Below are 23,632 nucleotides of genomic sequence, written 5' to 3'. Positions count from 1 at the left end.
GGAGGGAGGGAGGGAGGGAGGGAGGGAGGGAGGGAGGGAGAGCTGGCCATGGGTGTGGGCATGCTCAGTGCTCAGTCCCACAGTTCTATTCCTCTGACCTAGTTCACTACGGAGCCACTGACAGCATACTTTGGTATCACAGATTGCGGCGTCTCGAATGGTGGCTAGCATGAAGCCTGTCTTCCCCGAATGCTGTATGATGCCCAGTCTCTCTGCTAACCTTGTTAATGAAGCTGTCCCCATGCTTTAATCAGGAAGTCCCTTGTGCCCACTCTCCTCCTGGATCCTAATGCCAGCTTTGATGGTTGTCAGTGGTGCTCAACCACTCAGTCTGTTTTTCTGTAGCTCTGCCTCTGCACACCCCAACCCTCTCCCTGGGACGATGGAGATGCAAACCCTATTGGGAAAATGCCCAGGACTCTTACACACACTGTTTAACGTCCTGGCCTCTGAGAAGACATGGCTGTTAAGAAAACAACCACCTGGGTTAAGAGCACTGACTGCTCTTCCAGAGGTCCTGAGTTCAATTCCCAGCAACCACATGGTGGCTCACAACCATCTGTCATGTAATGGGATCTGAAACCCTCTTCTGGTGTGTCTGAAGACAGCTATAATTGTACTCATATACAATAAATAAATAAATAAATAAATAAATAAATCTTAAAAAAAAAAAAAACCAAAACAAGACAAAAAAAAACCAAAACCCCAGCCTGGCTGGGCTCCATCCCTGCACTGCCCTGTTCAGAGAGGAGCTTCAAATGCAGGGCAGACACGCAGTCACTTGCCCTTCTTAGAGGCTGGCCCTAGAGGGGACTGGTGGTCCAGAACTCTAGAAGGTAGCCCTCTTAGGACAGAGCCCTGAGGCAGTGGAGAGGGGAGGGCACTTTGTTGGACACATTGCACTAAGCCTCACTGCTTACTGGAAGCAGGTATGGAGTGCTAAAAGCACACGGTTTCACAGAACATCAAATGTCTCTGTGGTGAAGCTTAACTTAATCACTACATATTCACGTGTGACATCAGAAAAAATTCTCCAAACCAACAGTAGTAACTGCTATACAGTAACAAAAAGTAAAATCAGACCCCAGCACTCAGGCCCCACAGAGCCTGTGGTGAAGAGGAGGCAGGCAGCGCTGGGCCCTGGCTCGGGCGCCGTCCTCTGCATGGACCCAGCCCCGTCTGCTTCCCTCACTCTCTGTTTCATCTCAGCTACTGCTGGGTCACACACAACATCATCGAGCTGCTTCTCCCCGGATCTTCACTTTTTAAAAAAGATCTGTTTCCTTTTTAATTGTGTGCATCTGTCCGTATCCCTGCGGGCATCTGCAGAGGTCGGAAGAGGGTGTTAGAGCCCTGGAGCCTTAGTTGCAGGTGGTTACCGGGTGTGTCCACGATTGCAGGAAAACAAATGTGAGGCCCCTGGAAGGGCAGCCGAAACGCCTACCCACTAGCCTAGCGTCTCTTCCTTCAGATGCCTGCCTCTGCTCCCATAGCTCCATTTTGACGGCTGTTAGATCACAAGCAGAATCACTGTAGGAAATTTTAAGTCCGCAGTTTGTTTCCTGTGCTGACTTTACTTACACTTTTGAAGAATGAGGTATCAAGAAGGCATGAAGATTTCGGAGTTGTGCTATAATCACCATGAAACTTGAACTCTTTGTATCGTATCTGCCAAAAGAGACAAAGAATCAAACAGAGGAACCACAGTGACCACGCCCAGGCACCCCACCCCACCCCTCCTGCATTACCTGAGTCCTATCTGCACCTGGGCAGTCTCCACAATGGTGACATCCTCTTCACTGTAGGGAACGTCTTCAATTTCACCAGGCCTAGGAATCAGGAGCAGGTGGACTCGGTTAACAGGGACATTGACTATGGGGACACTTTGCCTTCCATCCCCATGGAACTTACTCCTGTGGAACTGCTGATCTGGACAAGGATCAGGTCTGACTCAAGCTTGGGGAACAGATTTCAAGTGTCTGGCATTCCTAAGCCCGAGAAACTACCCCACTATCTCAGGGGCTTCAGACATGTACATAAGGTATTTCATGTGCCAACATTGGCCAATCACCAGATCAGCTGCCAATCCATATACCGGTCTGCTTGCCATTTCCATGGTGGCAGATGTTTCTGGCAGCAGACCACTTCACCGTACAGTATGCACCAGCCTGGCTGACAGAATGCAGGGACTCAGTGTAACCCTGCCGGTTCCTTACTGTTTCATGGAGGCTTCGTAGACCCCGCTGTCGCCAGCCACGGATTCGTCAGAGGCAGCAGCAGATACCCGAGCAGTCTTGTCTCCTCGCAGATGGAGTCCTCTTCTTTTGCGTAACGATTTTTCCACATCTACAGCGGAGAAAATGATAACATCATTACTTTCTTGTTGGGAAAAGTGTAAAATACTTACACCATAGACACGCAAAGTACAATTTGCTTCACAGATGGGGTGAGAGGAATGGTTCATAGGGTCTAGAATATGGTTACTTGGGAAAAAAACCTGTTTTTGATTCTGTCTAAAGAATTATTTTAAGAAGATTTATTTTATGTGTATTGAATGTTTTGCCCACATTTATAGAATTGCACCATGTACATGCAGTACCTATGGTGGCCAGAAGATGGCAGTGGATCCCCAGGTCTGGAGCTACTGGCAGTTGTGAGCCACCATGTGAGTCCTGGGAACTGAATCCCAGTTCTCTGAGAGAGCATTAACCACTGAGCCCGCTGTCAAGGCCCACCCACATTAAACACCAATAAAAAGCACGTTTATCTAGTTAAGCAAGTGGGCACATGCGTGTGTAGATGCACACGTAGAGGTCAGAGGACAATCTCTCTCCTTCCATCATGTGGGTCCTGGGGATGAAATTCAGGCTGTCAGTCTTGGAGGCAACTGCCTTAACCCACTGACCCACAGGTCCTTGCTTTAAATTATCTTAAGGCAAGGGACACATAATTCCCATTGTCCCCAGCTTCTTTGCTTCAGGCTTTCCTGAGCCACTACAAACTCTGGCTAAGCGTGCATGCGCTCCCATCACACACTGGTACAAGTCCAGCTACTGAAGAGTCTGCCCTCGCCTCTCCCCACCCAGCCCGCTCTGTCTGTGCTACTCTTCTACCAGAAATGAAAGAGAAAACATCTTTGACTTACAGGAATTCTCACCAGCTAATAATATCACTAAAAAAACAAAACAACTTATTTTTTTGGTGCTACTGAATCTTTAGCAGCTGCTAGCACTTAGAGCTTTTATCTTTACCTCCTAGTCACACCCCAGCATCCTGCAGGGAGCAGGGAGCATTCATTTAAAGCTTGCCCTGTACTGTAATAAGCTGCAAGCCCGCCAGTGTCTTTCATCCTCCAGTGAGCGAGCCGGGGAATGTATTGGTATGCATTTGGGCCCCCCTCTGAGTCGTGACTTTACATCCCGTTAAGATGTTTAAGTTTTAAAGCTTCAGATTACAGGATTGATTGCTGCATTCTCTCTTTTTATTTCTGCAGTGGGGAATGCTTTTTCCTTGATGATGAAGTGCCTTCTCTTTGCCCACCCCCCTGTGTGAGGGCTGAAGGTGACGACATGATTTATTGATTACCCCCAGGAATAACCAAGGCAGACTGAAAACTGACTTTGACAATGACAGAGACTGACTGTAGGAAGACTTCACAGTTGTTCCACCTTGGTCTCTGTCATCCAGCAGGGATTGGTACAAAGGAGAAAACTGGCTGAAACACGACTGGCTTCACAGTATAGGGCCTCAGAAACAGTGTCCTTCCAAGCACACCTCCCTTTGGGGTGGTGGGGGGGGGGGAGACAGTGCTCCTCAGATAGGCCAAGCATTGGCGCCCTGAACAGTCAGCCTGGATGCTGAGAAAGCAACACCTTCTGCTGTGTTCAGACCGGAAATGGAAAGCTGACTGCACACAAAGTCCCCCTGTGCATTTTTTTTTCAAGTCTTGAGGTACAGGGATGTAACCTGGGGCGTAGTGAACTGGGCAAGCACTCTGCCACTGAACCTAGGTGCCTTTTAAACAACAGTGCTGTGTGACATTTGAAGGTATTTTCTTAAAAAAAAAAAGTCTCAAAGTCTCTTCCTCCAGGCACCCGTCTCAGGCAACAAAGTCATCACACAGCTGGTAGCAAACTCAAGTGTCAGCAAGAAGGCTGTGGGTAGCTGGTAACTGGGGACTCGGGATCATTGTGATGGACCTTGGGCTAAAGTTTTTTGGGATCTCCCCCATTCTGAGCATCTCCCCTCAGGTACTGGGTTCTCCACGTTGACAGGATATTGAGAAATGCTGACTAGAGAATATTCCAAATATAAAAAGGGCAAAATCAGCTGAAGATGCTCAAAGGAGTATCACGACCTGAAAGGCAAAAACGCAAGCATGATGACACATGCGCAGAGCGCTGGGCTGTCCCCAGCCTGCAGTGCTGCGTGGCAGTGCTGCATGCCTGTGTGCATGAGTTCTCACTGTCGCACCCAGTGTGCATGCTGGCAGGCTCCCTTGGTGTTACTCCCACGTTCTGTGAGGGGGACTGAGCAGAGGAGGAATGAGTCTGGAAGACAGGGTAGCATGCTTGCCGAAACAGCCCTAGAGTCTTGAAGCGAGCAGGCACGCTCCACTGTATTTCTTACACAGGCCGCTGTGAGGACAGCTCTCCCGTGTGTCTATGTGCAAGTGTGTGTGGTATTTTTCTCCGTACAGGTATTTAACCTGTAATGTTGGCACCTCCCTGGAAGAGGACACACAGACCACACGAAGGTTTCATCACTCCAGCTCTGCCCCAGGCCACTAATGAGAACACAGAACCCCAGCGGTCAGTATCAGAAAGCCCTGTATCAAGCTGTACTCATCTTTAAAGATCACAATTGGCCAATCAATTAATACGTAGGATTCCTACACTTGTGCATACAAAGGAGAAAAAAAACCTTCCTAAAACAGCAAGGACTGGGTTCTACAGAGGCTGTCCTGTCTGCACGAGGGGGCACTCTGAAGAACACTGACTGAAGAGGACTTCCTGGCAGGAGCAGAGAGTTCCCTTGCTTCATGTCCAATAGGGTGGACCATCCCCAGAACGCAACACTCAGTGAGGAAGGCCCCGCCCTGCCCATCTCCTCTGGGAGCTGCAGTTGGGAGAGCCGCCAGCAGATGGCAGAGCGACGCCGGACACTGAGCTGCAGCTGCTAAGTAACTAGGGCAGAAGGGGAGTCTGGCACAAACCAAAACCTGTGTCTACACAGAATTCCCCCAGCAAGCTAAACACTGAACCTTTGTGCTAATTAGCAAATATGCTAATTGACTTTGTTTTCATCTGTTTCGGGTCAATTTTAAAAAGAATGCCCTCATCTCTTTGCTATTTGTGAACTAGGATCCAGGTGAAGTGTGGGCTGCTCACAAACACATCCTAGGCATCTACCTCCCACTGAACAGCCTGGACCACAGAGCACCACTGAGGGCCGAGTCTATCACATAGGAAGGCAGTGTGTTTTGAGTATGTACGTGGATGTGTTTGTGTGGACAGTTTGTAAACGTGTGCTTATGTCTAGGTTGGCAGTTGACAGTGGGTGTCTTCAGTAACTCTCCACTTTACTTTTGGGGACAGAGTCTCACTGAATGTGATGGAGCTCAGCAGATCTATCTGGCCCTGGCCAGGGAGCCCTGGGAGTACAGGTATGAGCTGCAGTGTGGCTTTCACATTGGTGACGGGGATCTGAATGAGAGCTTCATACTTCACAGACTGCACCATATCCTCAGTGTAGACTAGGATGTGCAATGCCCTGGGTTCGATACCCCAATACCACTGAGCTAAATATATCCTCCTGTCTGGAATGGCAATTTATATTTGAGAGAGAAAAAAGTCTAGGTATAGAATAAATACTCCTTAAGGAACACAGTGGAGAAAGAAGAGAAGCATATACTTTGTATGAAAAAAAACAGCACAATCCTTCCTAGAATAGATGGCTGGGGGGTGAGGGTGGGGCAGTGGGAAAGAAAGCAAGGGTCTGCATTTACCTGCTGCTCCTTCATACAGCAGCTCCCCAGGGCATTCATCCAGGTCTTTATCCTCAAGGAGAGACTGGGATGCCCCTCCCGAATCTGAATCCAGCAAGACCTGAGTTTCACCAAGGCCAATGTCAGCAAAGTGGCGACTCAACTCACAGTCCTCAAAGTCAGCGGTGAACTGGTGTGGAGAGGAGTCATGGGAAGACCCTGGGAACGTGCTGTCCAAGACCAGAGGCGAGCCAGGAGGAGACAGGGAGGAGAGAGAGGACCTGGAGGACAGGGACGTCACTGACTTGGGGGCTTCCGTCAGTGGGGGAGTGTGGCTGGTTGCTGCAACTCCCACCCCACAGAGTCCACTCTGGCCAGGCTGGCTGGGGGACTTGACCACCTCATTTTCGTGGATGGTGGTGATAGGTCCGGAAGGAATGTAGCCACCTTTCTCTTGAAGAAGGAAGTCCAGTTTGTACTGATAATCCGTGTCCATCTGGTCGCCCTGGCTGCTGTAATAGAGCTCACTGGAACTGAGGGAGTTGAGTGACCCTCTGCTGGAGGTGTTCAGAGAGCCCCGGCTGGAGGCCAGGGACCCCAGACTGCTCCCAGACGACATGGACAGTGTGCTGGAGGAGAGGCTGGAGACAGGAGAACAGCACACTGTAAACTCTGCACTCCACAAGAAACACAACCACGGGCCCCACTGGCTCCTTCAGACTCCGGGAGGGAAGGAAAGAGAGAAGCCCAAGTGCTAAACCTACAGCCTGGGCAGAGGAACTCACTGTTGGAACAAAGATTTCCCTACCCACTCACTACTGCCACCAACCTGGCTTTCCACACACACCTTAGCAATGCTGGTCTTTCTAAATGATACATGAGACACGGTGCCAGGAGTGGTGGCACATGTCTTTAATCCTAGAACTTTAGAGGCAGAGGCAGAAGGGTCTCTGAGATCAAGGCCAGCCTAGTCTACATAGCCAGCCCCAGAACAGCCAGGGTTACACAGAGAGTCTCTGTTGCAAAAATACATACATACATACATACATACATACATACATACATACATACACATATACATACGTAAACAATCATTTCAAAAAATGTAATGATACAGGCAGGTAAAGTGGTATACACCTTTAATCCCAACACTCAGGATGCAGAAACAGGTAGATGTCTGTGAGTTCAAGTTCAGCCTGGTCTACATATCAAATTTAGGCCAAGCCATGGCTACGCAGTAAGATTATTGTCCCCACTGTCAATGATACACCTTTTGCAAAATTTAAATAAAAACCCAAATCAAATGCCTATATGTAAATCAACTTGCAGAGCTATCCACAACAACTTCATACCTTAAAATACTGAGCAAGACTGAGAGTGTCACTGCAGCTTCTGTGGCTACCTATAAAGGCCACAGAGCCCGAGCTCGTCCAGGAGTGTGAGAGTGACATGCTAAGCCGCGTGACAAAGTCACAACAGTGATGTCACGGTGGATCTTCCGGTTCCCTCGGCAACAGGTGGGATAATGGCAGTGATATAATATTTTTTCAAGTCTTCAGTGACAGATAAAGCAAACCCTCTTTCTGTAGGATATTTCACAATGCATTCTAAACATAAATATGGAATTTAGAGGGAAAACTGTGTTTCTAAATTTGGTAATTCTAACATTAATTGAGTGGGTGTTACTTATTTGTTTACTCTTAAGTAGCTAAACACCAACTAAAGACGACCCAGGATATGCCTGGGTGCTGTGGAAAATGTCTCCCTTGAAGAACAAAACAAGCTTACCTCTTAAGTTGCGAATACAAGTAAGTAGTTAATTTAGTAGTTTCTTCAAGTTTCTGTAGCAGCTCTTTCCTTTTCTCTTCCAATTTCAATCTAGGAAAAACAAAACAAATTAATTTTCAAATAATAGCACAGAAACCCAAACTAAGCAACAGAAAACCCCAGTATCCCAGAGTCATGTGTAAGAGCGGGGCGCCCATTTGACCTTGGTGAAGAGAAAACCGAACAACAAGAGAGAAGGAGCAAAACTTTGCAGCCATGATAAATGAAGTGGGGTTATCTCCAGTTCCAGACCTTGGAAAATTTTAAACGCTGACAGGGAAACTTTCCTCAGTAAAAGGTTCAGCCCCGATCATGGTGAGATGACAAGGCGGTCACAGCAGCAACAGTAAGCACAGCAAAAGCGTAAGCAGAGACTGGAGGATCTTCTGGGTCTGTGGGCTGCCTTCTCGTTTAGAAACCATTAGATCACAATAATAAGGAAGAGTAAAAGGCCACCTTAGGTACTGAGCTCGTCCAGTACTGCTGTAAAATAACGCTCAAGGATGAAGACGGCACTGCTAACTTCCTGGGAGCATAACAGCTGAGAGAGACCGCCTCCACAGTGTTGCCGTGGGCTGAGCTGGCTATTACAGCTTCAACAAGACGGACGGGCCATTGGCCTTCCTAGCCCAATCCTGTCTTATCACTTGGAGCACATTATCGTACAGGTAGAGCACTGAAGAATTTTATCTCAAAACAGGTCAGGCATCCAAGGAAGGTGCCCAGGTGGCGTCCGCCGGCCGGGGGCTTGAGACTCCATCCAAGGAAGGCAGTGCCTCGGCCCTGGTCTGGGTACCGAGCATGTGAGCCCAGGGTCCTCTGGCAAGCCACTGGCTAGAGGCTCACCGTACTCGCCTGTAAATGGTGATTACAGTCCTGCTGTGTCTACCTGATCAGGCAGCTAACGGGATCACATGGACTGAGGCGTGGGCAAGTGTTCTATGGGCCACAGAACAATCACACTTACTCACAGCCCTGCAAGGTCATGATAGACACAATTAGCCACACTGGTTTGGATAAAAAAAATAAAATCTCCCCAATTTCATTTTATGTATAGGTATCTATTCCTTTGACATGTCTACAACACAATTTCTACTATATGTTACAATTAAAAAGTAATTCTTGCCATTTTCTGTAATACCGACTTGATCAAGTTTTCCACAACTTTTACAACTGCATTTTAAAGAAGAACAGCTACTTTTTGAAATCTCTTAAACAAATCTATTCAATCAGGGAGAAAAATTAACGTAAAGAAGAACTGAGTCAAAAGACACAAAGGTCTGGAGGAAGCCCCAGACACTGCCGAAACACACACTGCCTATCAGTTTTATTAACACGGGTATGTTCTCACATTCTCCAGGCCACGAGGATGCTCAGTGGCCGCTTTGCCAGCTCCTATAGGCTGGCTCAACTATGATGCTGGGGTTTGTGCTTATTCGTACTCATGTGAGTGCGTGTGTGTGTGTGTGTGGGGGGGAGGTGTATGGTATATGTGTGTATGTATATGTGTCTGTGTGCATGCATTCACATGGTGTGTGTATGGTGTCTGTATGTATCTCTGTGTGTGTGTGTGTGTGTGTGTGTGTGTGTGTGTGTGTGTGTGTTATGTAGGCCAGAGATTGATGTTGATGTCTGGTATCCTTGGAGATCATTTTCTACCTTACTTACTTTCATTTTTATCTTTATTCTATGTGTATGTGTTTTGTCTCTGTGTAGGTCTGTACCACATGCACGCATTGCCGGCAGAGGACAGAAGACAGTCCTCTTCCTCTATAAAAACTTCTTGCTGGAGTCACTAGATGGGCGATAAAGGACCCTGAAAAGCCACAGAAACCTTAGTAGGGCAGCAGTTTCTGCCCTTAATGAAACCATCAAGTTTGTCAAGACTCCCCAGGACTGGAGCTATAGACAGCTGAGGTACCATGTGGGTCCTGGGAACTGAGCCTAGGTCCTCTGTGAGAAGATCAAGTGCTCTGACCACTGAGCCATCCCTCCAGCCCCCACCTTTGAGACACTGGAGTCACTGAACCAGGATGTATGGATAGGCTGGACTAGCTGTCCAGATAGTCCTCAGGACCTACCCTTGCACTAGGATTACAGACACTTGTAGCTATACTTGACTTTTTAAATTTTTAAACGCAGGTGCTATGGACCTGCCAGGTCCTCGTTCACACAGAGCAGACACTTCACTGATTAGACCATCTCCAAAGTCCAAGCTTCTGTGGCCTTACTCACACATTCCCCCAGATAATGCTAAGGTCTCAAAGGGTAGCTATTAGCTCTTCCACTATATAAACTTCTTGCTAGAGTCACTAGCAAGACCCAGTAAAGCCATAGAAACCTTAGTAGGGCAGCAGTTTCTGCCCTTAATGTAATCAAGCTTGCCAGCTGCGGGCAGCTGGGCTGCAAGTCTTCTTCAGGCTCTTAAGTGTCCTTCCTCCCAGGGAATTATGAACACGGTTCTCTTTCTGCACTTGGCTGTCTGAGCTCCATACCAGCCCTTTCATTCAGAAAGGGGCTTTCACCCTGGCCCCTAAAAGAGCCTCCCATACACATCCTATTTCTCTTCATTGCCCTTCTGGGTGCCCTTGGCAGCCTGTCAGGCCGTCATCTCTTTCTGCCTCTACTTCAGCACCAGAAGGAGATGTGTACTGTCTCCTGTGAACTCACGGCTCTGCACCCATGCCAGCGACCCAGTCACACAGTCTCTTTTCCATTAAAACCTAAACTAAAATAAACGGCACTCCCTCACACCCCTGCCCACTTGTTTTAAATAATCTTCAGATGCCTTAGCAACATTCAAGTAATCCAGGCACATCTGCGATTCTAGGTAAGAACCTGGAATTTGTGGGAAGCAGCAAAAATCTGTCAGCTTAAAGAATGTCAATGCTGTGGGTGACCGTACGGAAGGGGTGCAGAAAGGGAGAACAATTTCTCCTTTGCCCTGATGCTCTCCCACAATGAGTCTGGCTCATGCAGATACTCTTAATCACCACTAGAGGGTGACCTCAGCCACTCCTGCGAGGCTCATTGCCAGTGTTAAACTGTCAGCAGAAACCAGGATCAGGAGACACAGGATAGCTGAGAATGATGTGAGTTTGGTGTCTTGAGACCACAGTTTGAGTCACCCCTATTCCTGAAATAACGAAGAACCCACAACAGCACAGAAAACAGGAAAGCTTAAGGCCACGCAGCACGGAGCTTTCTCTGGTGGCCATATGGGTGGCAGGAAGAAAGTGAGAGTCTGGTGTTGATGATGAAATACGGAAGCTCTCCTTTCTAGGGTGTTCCTGGACACCACCTGCCTGCTCTGCATGAGGTGTAGCTTAGACAGGAAGTCTCTGAGTCAAGGTTCAAGGACGGGATGGGGGTACAGAAGGAGGCCAACAGGGGCGCAGAGTCCTGAGCTCAGCCGGAATAGGATCAGAGAACAGCAGCATTAACAAGAGCCAGGCCCTGCTGGGCGGCATCTGCCTGGGGAGTGGTGGAGGGCCTGGTCTAGTGCTTGCTGCAGCAGAAGACTCTGATCTTTAGGATGCGGGAGGAGCAGCCATGAGAAAGAAAACCAAAGAAACATAGAGCTAAGATGATCAAACAGGAAGGTCTGAGTGAGCCCCTCCCCTTTCCCTGCAGCATAAGATGGAGATTTGCCCTTGACCACAGACACTGAAAGGACATTTATATGCACTTACTTGGTATAGAAGTGGCTTGACTTAGAAAAGACTCAGAAAGTCGGCACACTACACAAATGATAAACACGTCTCTCCCTGCCACCATCCAGTCTAAGGCAGACACGCTGTGAGGCTAACTACACTGTCTACTCCCCATATGGCACAAATCCCACGGCTGCTTCTCACTAAATATTATCATTATTTTATGTAAGGGCTATGTAGCTTCTGCAGCTGCTGAGTCCCAACCTGCCACTAGAGATGTGACAGTCATTACATGTGCAAACAAAAGTATAGAAGCCGAGGGGTAAACCATCCCCAATAAAGTGACAAGCATGATACCATGCCTGTACAGGCTGATAAGGTAAGCATGTCCCGCTCTCCCAGTACAAAGCCAAGGCGGAACAGAAGGCCTTTCTAGACTCCCAACAGAGACTCAGCCGGAGCATGCAAGGTAAGCACAAACACTCATCTCCACGGCCCTAGTTCTATAAGCAAAGAGTCAACCAACCATGGATCACGGTGCTCAGGGAGGACTCCGGGTGTGTACTGCTCACATGACCTTTGGCATGTCATTGTTCCGTGAGCTACCCAGTACTCCAGCTCTTTCCTGAGCATCTGCGTTGTGCTGGGAATCCTGTGTGATCTAGAAAGTGTTCAAGCTTGACAGGACACGTGCACAGTTCCGGTTAATGTCACACAACTGTACAGGGCAACAATGGCCTGGGTATCAAGAAGGGGTACTGGAACCAGCCCTTGGGACATCAAGGGAACAATGCATGGCATTTAGTAAGTGTTGTACAATGTAAATGCTCACACAGGGGGGGTGGGTGGGGAAGGGGGCGGTACTCGCTTCATCCTGTCCACTGATGAATCTCTACTGGAAATCTAAGTTATACAAACGAAAACCAGAGGTTTTCTTTCTTTTGTGCCTGTTGGCGCTTGTTATCCCCGCCCTTCTTCACACCTTAAGCTAAAACTCTGATCAGCACTAGACAGAGAAAGCAGAGGAAGGGAGTGGGGCGAGAAGCAGAGACGAGGCGACATGAACAGGACCTGCTGTGCTCCCTAAAACCAGGAGGCTGCAGCCGCGTGGTGTCTCCGTCCACACGGCCCCTAAACGGCTAATTCAAACTGCTCACAGGCTAAGACCTAATCAGGAGTGGCAGCTTTTTCCCTCCCTGCCACACTGTTGCCACACTTTCAAAATATTTTGACATGTAAGACTACATATTTATTGAGAAGTAGGGATTAAAAGGCAAGAGAAACTGGGTTCTGGGTGGATGTTTGAACTTATCTCCAGGACTGTTGAGATACATGTGGGTTTGCTCTGGGGCAGACACATCTGTGACAGGCACTGATCTAAAGGGCCACATTTTGTCACCAAACAGGTACCCTGTCACAGCAGCAACAGTGTGGGCACAGTGCTCTGCTGCAGGTGTACTCACATCCAAGGGACACACGTGTCCTGCCCATCTGCCTGTCGAACTGGATATTTTAGAATAACTCTTACACCTTCCCACAGAAAAATCAAAAAATTGCTCAGAATGATTGCCTCTGCTTCAGAAGCAGGTTTCAACTGACAAGCCACATGCAAGGAACATCTTGCGACTGATTAAGATACCAAAGAGAGCAAGCGGTCTTTTCCTTTCCCTGTGAAATTAAAAGCAATAAACATGACTTCTTGTCAGTATAGAAAGAGACCTGGAAGGCTCACTTTCCGCAACAGTCTAGGTCGTCTTCATCAGAGCAACGTTTACAGCTATTGTTATCAGAGCGGCTCAATGATGCACCACGTTCCTGACTTTGTCAGCATTCCTTAGTTACTCACAGCCGTGCGAGCCCTTCCCATTCTAACAGACACAGAGGAACCGGTACTTCAGGGCATAGGAGGGTGTGCATCTCTGCTCTGAAAAGACTTCTCTTGGGTTGTTTCTGAGTCTACTAACAACAAAAGCTGGGGATGTGTCACTAGTAAGACACAACCACAGGCCCAAGTCACCCTGTTCCCAGAAGAAAACAAACCTCTCAGCCAGAGCCCTACTCGGCAAGCCCCGAACAGCCCTCAGCTCCTCCTCCAGACGCTGGCGCTCGGCTTCCAGGTGCTCCAGCTCATCCTGCGTGCGCTTCTGTGGGGTGATGAACTGCAGCTCCTTCAGAAGTTCTTCTTTTTCATTAATCAGCATCAACTTCTCCTTCTCGATGTCCAGGGCCCCAGGCCAGGCCTCACCATCCAACTTAGACAGTTCAATTTTCAAGTTAGCCATGCTAAAAGACAGAGAAGACACAAGTATTCAGGACTCCCACAAAAGGGAAACTCCAAGCCCAGGCTTGTCTGGGTGCAACTGCAATCTTCATATCGCTGAGAAGCAGTGTGTGCAACAGCCTCACACTCCAGATCAGATGCACAGAAGCATCTGAAGCAGGGCCACAGGTGGGCATCCCTGGTGTGTGTGTGTGCGTGTGTGAGTGTGTGTGTGTGTGTGTGTGTGGCGTGATGGGAGGGGTTCCTACAAGCTTACACTGAGAAGCACACCAGCATGTCAGGGTGCCCCAAAATGCCATCGTTGAAAATGAGTCTTCTGAGTAAAGCTTCCATCCCCCAGAGAAATGGTCCTTCCCAGAGCTGGCCAAAAGCTGGAGTGTTCTCAATGATCACAGAAGGAAGACATGAGGAAGAGTGGAGCTTTGGTCGACTCAGATCGAAGCAAACTCAATTCATTAAGGTTCATATCACCAAGGGGAATGGTTACTCCCAGCCCCCTTTCCTAGAGCTTCACACAGGGACATCTCCCCTCCACTGGCCTCTGCATGGTGAGCATTAATTACTGAGTAATCCTGTACTGTCTAGGGGTTATGGCTTCCGACCTATGCCCCCCGGTACTGGTTGTTTGGCTGCATGGAGCAGACACAGTGGACCTTAACCAGCGAAGCAAAGGTGGCCAGTGTGGCAACCACTGAGTGAAGGAGGGATGGACAGAGGAAGAGGAGGTGAAGTGCACAGCAGAGCCTCCGGCATCACAGTTCTGCCCCGCGTCTGAGTCTAGTCATGGATGGCCAAGTTTATATGACCCCCAACTGAGCACCAGCAGTGAGCTCTGGAATGAACTGGCTTGCCCTGCAGCCCTGAGAAGGTGGTCAGGACTTCTCACAAGATGTAAGCCGGTGGCTCCTTGGCCAGAAGGTACAAGATCCAGATAACTATGGCCACAGCTGATACTGACAGACATCCGTGTCCTATATAAACCACGACGGTTGCTTGGGCTACTGGGCAGCATATACCACATATGAAAAACAGAAAGAGGATTTGATTTGTTCTTCCTATTTTGAACAAACTATAAAGAAAAGAAGAACATAACCGGAGACAAAGTGTGAAGTAGGGCTGCACCCGTGCGGTCAGTCTCTGACTGTGGCTTTTAAGACGACAGAAGCTATCCTGGACGGTACACACACAGTGTGCGCTTCTCTCTCCCCCACTGTCTGCTTACGATAGATGTAACATCAGCCATTCTTCAGTGTTAACCACGAACCCATAAGCAACCATCTCAATGCACTGGAAAATTAATCATCAAATTGCTAAGTAAGCATGATATTATTAGCTTCACTGAGCATATAAAACAAAGCCCCAGGAGGAAACTGGTTCAGGGAAGAACAACTCACCTTCTCCCTTGTTATGCAAAATCCCTTGTGGGTCCCCTTCTGGTCAGCATCACCAGTAACCCTAAAACCAACTCCAGATAACACAGTGCAGAGCGGCAGAGAAGCAATGAGGTAAGTTTTGAGGTGACCAAAGTTGCCATTTGAGCTGGGAGCAGCACAGCAGGGAGAAGAAAGGAGTCTCTTACTCAAGACCACACGGGGAGGTGGACTCTGGGCTTTATTTTGAAAAGGGCGCAGAGATCTGATGGAGAGAATGTGGAGGGACTGCTAAGACCTAGGAAGAAATGTTACCTAAGTTCTGGAGGTAACAGACTGTTACAGCCAGTTACTCTAGAGGTCACTCAAGGTGACCCAAAGGCAACAAGGTCAAGTCCATAAGAGGCCATGATGCAAGGCCCAGCACACTTTAATTCTGAGTTATGGCCATGAGCCTTCCGAAAACCAGGCATAAATCTTGGGGTTTGTCCACAGTGTAACCAAGGAATTGTGGCCGTCATAGGGAGCCACCCTTGAACCATTGAGAGCACCCTTGAACATGTCACCCAGGCCCAGGAACAATGGCCAGGTTACTAGGCCTCCACACCAAAGATCAGCCCTCAAAACCTACTGAAGGCAGACCCCCAGTTCCATTCCTGGAAAGGAGATAGCCTAATATAAAAACCTTTCCTACCCTCAAGACATTTAAATCTGTCAGGGGAAGTTTAAAGACATTAAAATTCACTGAGTTAAATGCTGCTCAGAATGACCAAGGGACTTGTTCAAGGTCGTGTGGTTAATCATTTGTGGAGTGAAGCCTGGGTTTCTCTTCAGTAAATTGAAGACCCAAGTACTGTTTGAAACTGGTTGACACAGAGGCAAACATTGTGGTAATATTCACTTCACTTTTCGAGAGCCAGATAACCTCTAAGACCTACGGCCAATTGCTTTAAAAGTCCATCATCTGCAGTAACAGTGGACTCATCTGATGGTCCTCCTCATGATAGGAGACATAGCACTCTGAGAGGAGGAACACGAAAAAGCCCTTGCTCTCCTGTGTGTGATGACGTAGTAGGCTCCTAGTGTCTCCCAAATGACGAATCAATGTTTAGGCTCTTAGAAGAAGATCAATGGTATCAGAATGACCTCCACCTCAGGAACAAGTGGGGTGCGCCATAGTTTGTAAATAATCTGAGTATCCACCTTTCTATTAGGGCCATGTGACCCTAGCAGAATCAAGGACTTAATAAGACAGGAGGACGAGGGTTAGTAAGAGCTTCGACTCAGGTACAGTAGAGATTCCCTCCTCTTTCCCTGGCCTGTCAGAGGGAACAGACACACAATGCAGCACCTTCAGGAAACAGTAGGGAACCTTCAGGAAAAAGCTTCTCAGACAAAAGTCCCCAGTAGAGGCACAGGGCAGGCCACTGCAAGGGGTTTCAGTCTGAGGAACCAACCACCCCCCTTTCATTTGGAAATACTATACAATCTCAAAACTTTTCTCCCAGGAGGGAGAGGAACCATTTATCCCCACATTTCTCCTTAAATTCTCCCTAGTCAAGCTGGGCCTAGTGGCACACGCCTTTAATCCCAGTGCTCTCCTGAGGCAGAGGCAGTTCTGAGTTTGAGGTCAGCCTGATCTACAGAGCGAGTTCCAGGGCCATCAGGGCTACACAGAGAAACCCTGTCTCAAAACCCAATAAACAAATAAAAATTAAAAATAAAATAAACTTCTTATTGTTCAGCTTTGCAGGGAGGGAAGAGGGAGCTGGAAGCAATCTTTACAGGTTAGAGCTCCCAGGGCAGGCTGGGGGAGGATGGAAGGGAGTGACATGCTCTGTCACATGTCACCACAGGCAGAAATTAATCCTGGAGACAGACCAGACTCAGAGCCACGACCACAGGGAGACAGCTTTGGGCCCTCACCTTCTTTTGGCTTCTTCATACTGGAGACTCAGCCTGACCTTTTCAGCTAAGTTTGATCTGCTTCTCATCCCAATCTAGTAAAAACAGAAGGAAAAAAAGTCAATTAACTCTGCTAATGAGAGAAGTAAACTGCTTTTGTTTCTAAGAGGAGCGAGTAATTGAAAAGCTGGAGACAACTCAGGAGGAGAAAGGCTTCTTCAACTTGGGCACATTTGCTTCATGAAGACTTTAGCATCGCTTTCCTCACAGATTAAATTCAAGACCAAAATATCAGGTAAATGTGTCTGGTATCTGAGAGTTTACGAGAAGTATATAGGTCAATGAAATTAATGAAATGGAACTGATTTCTTTACCAAAATTTCCATTATTTAACTCATAACGACATAAAATGTAAACTCAGGACCCTGAGGAACTAATGTTCACATGGAAGGCCCTCTGGCTGGCGTCCATTCCGTACATGCACGCATCTAAAAGGCATAAATGCAACTGGGAACCCAACAAGAGGAAATACTTGGAAGTGGATTTTCACGACAGAGGGGGAATAACGATATCCAGATCATAGCAAATATTTTCAAACATCATCTATAATTCATGAATACTTATTCAACATCAAATTTATAAAAACTATTTTTTAAAAAAAGACAAAACCCACCATGCATAGGGATGTGTGTGTGGGTGTGTGCTCCATGTGCGGGTGTCTGTGCAGGCCGATCTGGGTGTCAGATCCCTGGAGTCGGAGTCGGAGGTAGTTGTGAGCTATCTGATGTGGGTGCTAGGAGCCTCAGGCAGAACAAAACACTTCTTAAAGGTTGTGCCGCTCTCCAGCCCCTCCTTGCTAGCTTTAACCTTTTCTGCTTCTTATTCCTCTAATGTTCATGGGAAGCGACTCCAACTCACACAGCTGTAAACTGAGTCAGCAGGAAGTTGACTGTGGATATCTGTCTAGCTTTTCAGTAGAATCTGTCTGAAAATTCAGCCGGAGAGAAAGCTCCAACTGTGTGCACTTTCACAGGAAACCCTGAGGCTGTGACTTTAAAATGCATCTGAGAGTGAACCAAGCACTGACTGCTCTTCAGCTCCTCCTCCAGTCCTCCAGAGCCCCATTCCCCACTACCAACCCCCACCCACATGACCCACATGGCCTAACTCATCCCCTACACCGACCCTTCTACCCCCTTTACCCGTCCTCCCTCAGGGCATCAGGGACTGCACAGGGCAGCCAATGACCTCACTTACATCTCCAGAAATGCTTGTCTGTGACCCAGCATCAAGGGTTTGTCTGGACAGAGAGAGATGAGAATTCACAGGACTAGATCTGAGGTCCGGCTCGGAACTGTCCATGTTCTGATCCAAATGAAATCGCTCCTGCAGCTTAGCAAGACTCTGTCAAAAAGCACACAGCACCTCCTAAGTATAAAGGCAGCGTGCAGCCCATTTCCAGTGTCACTGAGTGGCAGGAGCCATCCTGATGAAAACAATAACTTCATAAATTTTGCACAAGCACGTGATTTTACACAAGTATGTGAGATGATTCAAAATATGGTCTCCCTTCTCCTGTGGATACTAGAATCCAGATTTGTATTTTATTTATATATATATATATATTTATATAGATAGATAGATAGATAGATAGATAGATAGATAGATAGATAGATAGATAGGCTGTGTGTGTTTGTGTGAGACATCACACATTGTACAGGTGCCCATGGACATCAGAAGAGGGCCTCTGATCCGGAAGTGGAATTACAGGTCATTGTGAACTACCTGATGTGGTGCTGGGGACGGACCTCAGGTCCTCTGCAAGAGCAGCAAGAACACAGCTGCCCAACTGTCTAGTCTTTGGCCTTGAATGTAATTCAGTCTGTTCGATTCGTATTCTTTAAGACTTTATTAAGTGACTCTTGTTTCAGTAGGCATCTACTATAGTTTGAATATGGTTCATACGCATTCCCTACATTCTCCACGTGATGATGCTCAGAAGTGGCAGAGAAGAGAAGACAAGGGGTCAGTACAATATTAACACAACTCTGAAAAGACCACAATTCATTCCCAAAAGAGCACATTGGTATAGAATGCACAGGGTTGGTCTCTAAACTGCTCTGGCTTCCTGTCTTGCCATCACTCTCTTCAAGGTACAATCCTGTCATTGTGACACCAGCCACATGAGGACTTTACAAAAGACTGAAAAGGAATAGGGCCATGCCTTCCTGGGATTCCAACCCTGAAACTGTAAGCTAAACAAGCCTTTTTTCTTTATAAAGTAGCCAGCTCAGATGTTTTGCTATAACAACAGAGAACAGACTAATACAAAGCTACTCACTTAACATTATAGAAATTATGGAGCCATTCAACATTTATCATTTAATCTCTCATTTTAAATACACAGTAAGACATCTTTCCATTTGGATAGGGTACAGTTATACTACTTCATATCTAGACAAGATCCAAGAGATGACTCCGTTTACTTTAATATTATAGAATAGGAAACTGAGCCCAGAAGTTGTAAGGAGTAGCCTGGCCTCATCTGAGTCCGTGTATATGCCTCCTGCACGGCTCTGCCTGTGGAGGTGACTGACAGCTGATAGCAAGGTGGATAACCCAAGTGTACATGCCTTTCATGGCTGCCCAGACTGCCCACTGGGTTAACTTTAGAGAGAGGGGATGTACAAGTCAACGTAGTAGAAAGAACATCAATCAATCTGCTACTGTTAACAAGGCGATATTTAACCTGATGGTTAGGACTTCCATCCTAGGAGAACAGATGCAAAAGGCCTGTAGATCTGACCTGCAGATTTGCAGTCTCAGGCATGGAAAGAGAATAGCAGGTTCTAGTTCAGGTTGGCCACATAACATACAGAAGGACAGAATGTTGAAAGAGGAAGGAAGGAGGGAGGGAGGGAGGGAGGGAGGGAGGGAGGGAGGGATATTTAATTTTTTCCTTTCACAAGAACGAACATACACTATACACACGCATGTACACGTGATGAAACTCTCAGAGACACATCAAGGTATGCGTAATAAAAAAAACAAACATTTTGGTGACTGTGAGCAACTCTTCTGTTTCGCTTTAAATGGAAATGACCAGTAATTTTTTGTCTTAGCTGTGATGATGACATAGTTAATCAGTTTGGTAGCTTGTGACTAATATGTTTCAAAGGAATAGAAGATACTAGAGAATAAACTTGGAGCACATTACCGGTGTGAAGAGAAAGAATATTACTGTGGAATTGTTTTTGAGTGGCTGTGTGTTTATTTTTAGCTGTACATATTATTATTGAATTTCTATGTAAAATATTTGCTATTGTGCTCAAATAGGTTTAAAAGTCATAGCCAATATCTGATCTCACTTCTAGCTCAACTGTTGATCTCAGCAACTGCTAATTAATTATTCTATGTACTTTAGTAGCCAAAAGAATTCAACCTTACCTGTAGACATGACCAAAGTGTTCAGAAGAGGGCTATCCTAACTTGATCTACTGTAGGCTCCAGTGCAACTGTGTTCCAGGTTCCAGTGACAGAACTATCTGGTGTGCACTTCAGAAATTACCAATTTAGTCAGCAGGACAATTGTGCACAACAATGAAATGCTGAATAATGTTCTGCATGTGTTACATATGTGTTTAAGGTTGTCATATATATGTTTATAAAATGTCATACACCAAGGCAGCCTGGGGTTACACCTCCATGTTACTGCTTCCTGTCTCTGACATTTGAGTAACTTACTAGATTTCCTATACTATCGTTTGTGGACTATAACCAGGGCCATGCACCTCAATGTCAGTAGGATTAAGGACTCTGTCCATGCGGGAGGCATTCAGCAAGGATCTGGCACTAGCCACACTCCCAGGGATTTGTTGTCACCACTGTCTTTTCCATCAGATCACTTCTTGCAAGTTATTTTGAAAATCTAAAACTGAAAAGCCACATGGATATAAGAGTATTTTTCTCATGCAGCAAACAACAGGAAGCCAACCCGCAGAAGTTGAATGTCACATTTAAATGATGAGGTTGTGTTCTAATCACGAGAATCATTGCTGGCTCGACCACTACTCAAAGATGCAGTCTACAGCTGACCAGATGATGGTGAACTCCCAATTTCTTCATATTATTTATAATAATGAGGAATTTAAAAGAGAGAAAAAGGTTGTTAAGGCCCGGCCAAGGCTCTGACGGGAGAGGCGCTGGAATGTTTTCATCCCGCAGTAGTTTTGTTTCCTTACTCTGCAGGAGGATGATCTGAGGAGTAAGTGAGGCCTGCAGGCTGGAAACGGCAGCGAGGACAAGGACAGGGTCAACTAGCACCTCTCCTGGAGGGGACTGTGGTTGTCCCCCTGCTGGGCCAACACCCCCCACCCCAGGACATACCCATCACCTACTGATGATAGCAAAACACTCATGTACCTTGGGTGGGGTCACTGTTAGGGGAACCCTGACAGTCTAGATCACACAAGAAGTTTCTAATGCACTTAGGGGTGAGGTGCTCAGACACAGCTCCTTCCTCCAGGCTCCAGCTCCCCACACCCTACTTAGTCTCAAAAGACAACTGAGCCTTCACAAAGGACACCAGATGCTGGGAACCAACTCATTCTCCACGTGTTCCTCAGTGGGCATGACCAGCACGAGTGGGCAGCTTCTCATACCTCAGTAGACAGACACAGATGCCCCATGACATACCTGCATCAGATCTTGCTTTTCTTTTTCTCCTGAGCTGATTGCTTTTCTGATAGATTTCAGTTCTGTCAGGATGGCTTTGGCTTCACTAAGTTCGTACCCACTCTGGCCTCCAGACATCTTTTCATCAATTCTATGAAGAGAGGAGGAGACAGGGGAAAAGAAATAAGCAAGACAAGTGCAGAGGAGTCGCTGGTTTGGGGCGCCCCCTCAGCAGACGACTTTGCAGGAGTCGCTGGTTTGGGGCGCCCCCTCAGCAGACGACTTTGCAGGAGTCGCTGGTTTGGGGCGCCCCCTCAGCAGACGACTTTGCATTATTGCTCTCATACACCACCACACAGATTCAGAGCTCTCCTTTGCCCTTGGGTTCAACTTCTCTCTCCACTACGCCCTACCTTTGTCCTTTCCTAACCACTTTCAAGTGTAAACACATTTTGGGCTGCTCCTGATGCTCGTGGAACCCAACCGTTACCACACTCAGCCTTCTCTCTATACCAAGAAAGCAAACTGGCAGGGACAACACTGTAGCAACAGAAGCACCATAGCTGCTGAAGGGCAGCACGGGGCAGAGCACAGGCAGCATCGTGAGCCTCCAGTAAGCACTCGACAAAAGCTTATTTGAACTAGTGAATCTCTTACAATATTTGGATTATGTGGCCTCTTATTTCTGTCAAATATTCGAAAAGTATTTATTAAAGCCATGAACTGAGTTGGAATGTCTTGCCTTGCTGAATGAGTGTGAATTTAGGAAAGACAGAGGAACAGGTGTGCACTGAGCAAATGGCTCTTCCATGAGTTAATCTGTCCCACGTCCCCATGGATGTGCTAATTTTACATCATTATTATTGCTGGCTGGAGGATTTGAAGACTCATTGCTTTTGAAGGGCTCAACCCCACTCTCTGCATCTTTTAAAGAGCTTGTTGGGTGTTCTGCGTCCTGTCCTCTCCAGTTGTGATCTTGTCTGGGGTTCCTTATGGGCAATGCCTCTGCTCCATGAGTCTTGAGCTCTCCACAGCTTCTCAGACCCACTTAGGACTTATCAACAGACCCTCTGGAGAAATAGCAGGCACTGAGTCAGAAGAAATGGACTCTGAGCTCATCTGGTTTAGGCCACTTAATAATTAATATGCACTTTCACTGTGAAAGGTGCAATCTGAATAAAACACAATGCCATATTAATCACTTTGCCAAACAAAGTTAACTCAGACAAGCACAGCTGTAGATAACACAGTTCCCTGAGTACTAATTTAGTAAATATTTTATGCTACTGAACAAGCAATTAAGCCTTTAAAAGCCTAACAAAATAGACTTGATTATAAGGTCATTTGATAATGAAGTACAGACAAAGTCACAGAATTAACACACACATGCACACACACACAAATATACATAGAGACACACAGACATACATGTACACAGATACACAGACACACACAGAGACATACATGCACACAGATACACAAACACACAGTTACAGACACACAAATGTACATAGACACAGACACACAGACACACAGACACACAGACACACAGACACACAGACACACACACACACACACACTTAGGGTAGGAACAGGGCCTTGGAGATCCCATTGTCACTTTTTTCCAAAAAAAAAACTTTAGTTCTTTAGTGAAGAACTAAAGGCAGAAAGCGTCTGTAAATTTAACTTTTGAGTCACACAGAAGATCTTAACAGGGTGACTCTTCTAACGTTTTGGATCATGGCTGAGGAATCTTATAAATACAAGTCTAGAATATTCACTTATTTGTGAAGGGATTTATCAAAGTAATCTTTGAGTCCTCAAGAATTATATATACAAACTTAGTCCAGGCCAAGGCTCACTAAGTAAAAGAACTGCTGTTTGCAAGGGTTGTCTTGGCATTTACAAGCAGGGCACTTTATAAGTTACAAGCAAG

General features: G+C 46.9%; 1 protein-coding gene across 1 annotated transcript in view; it reads right to left on the bottom strand.

Moving 5' to 3' along the window:
• Window positions 1-23,632, bottom strand: part of Wwc2 (WW and C2 domain containing 2) — a 166,222-nt gene that overhangs the window by 31,088 nt on the left and 111,502 nt on the right. Inside the window, exons 6-14 of the mRNA XM_028757662.1 lie at window positions 21,718-21,847; window positions 18,280-18,426; window positions 17,044-17,117; window positions 13,507-13,749; window positions 7,775-7,864; window positions 6,008-6,627; window positions 2,217-2,346; window positions 1,749-1,829; window positions 1,582-1,668 (exon numbers count right to left, since the gene is read on the bottom strand). Of these exons, the coding sequence (XP_028613495.1) occupies window positions 1,582-1,668; window positions 1,749-1,829; window positions 2,217-2,346; window positions 6,008-6,627; window positions 7,775-7,864; window positions 13,507-13,749; window positions 17,044-17,117; window positions 18,280-18,426; window positions 21,718-21,847 (1,602 nt within the window). The remainder of the gene's footprint in view (window positions 1-1,581; window positions 1,669-1,748; window positions 1,830-2,216; window positions 2,347-6,007; window positions 6,628-7,774; window positions 7,865-13,506; window positions 13,750-17,043; window positions 17,118-18,279; window positions 18,427-21,717; window positions 21,848-23,632) is intronic.

The sequence above is a fragment of the Grammomys surdaster genome, unplaced genomic scaffold, assembly GCF_004785775.1.
Source record: "Grammomys surdaster isolate TR1022 unplaced genomic scaffold, NIH_TR_1.0 126178, whole genome shotgun sequence".
Classification (NCBI taxonomy): Eukaryota; Metazoa; Chordata; class Mammalia; order Rodentia; family Muridae; genus Grammomys; species Grammomys surdaster.
This window is presented reverse-complemented; position numbering and strand designations above follow the sequence as displayed.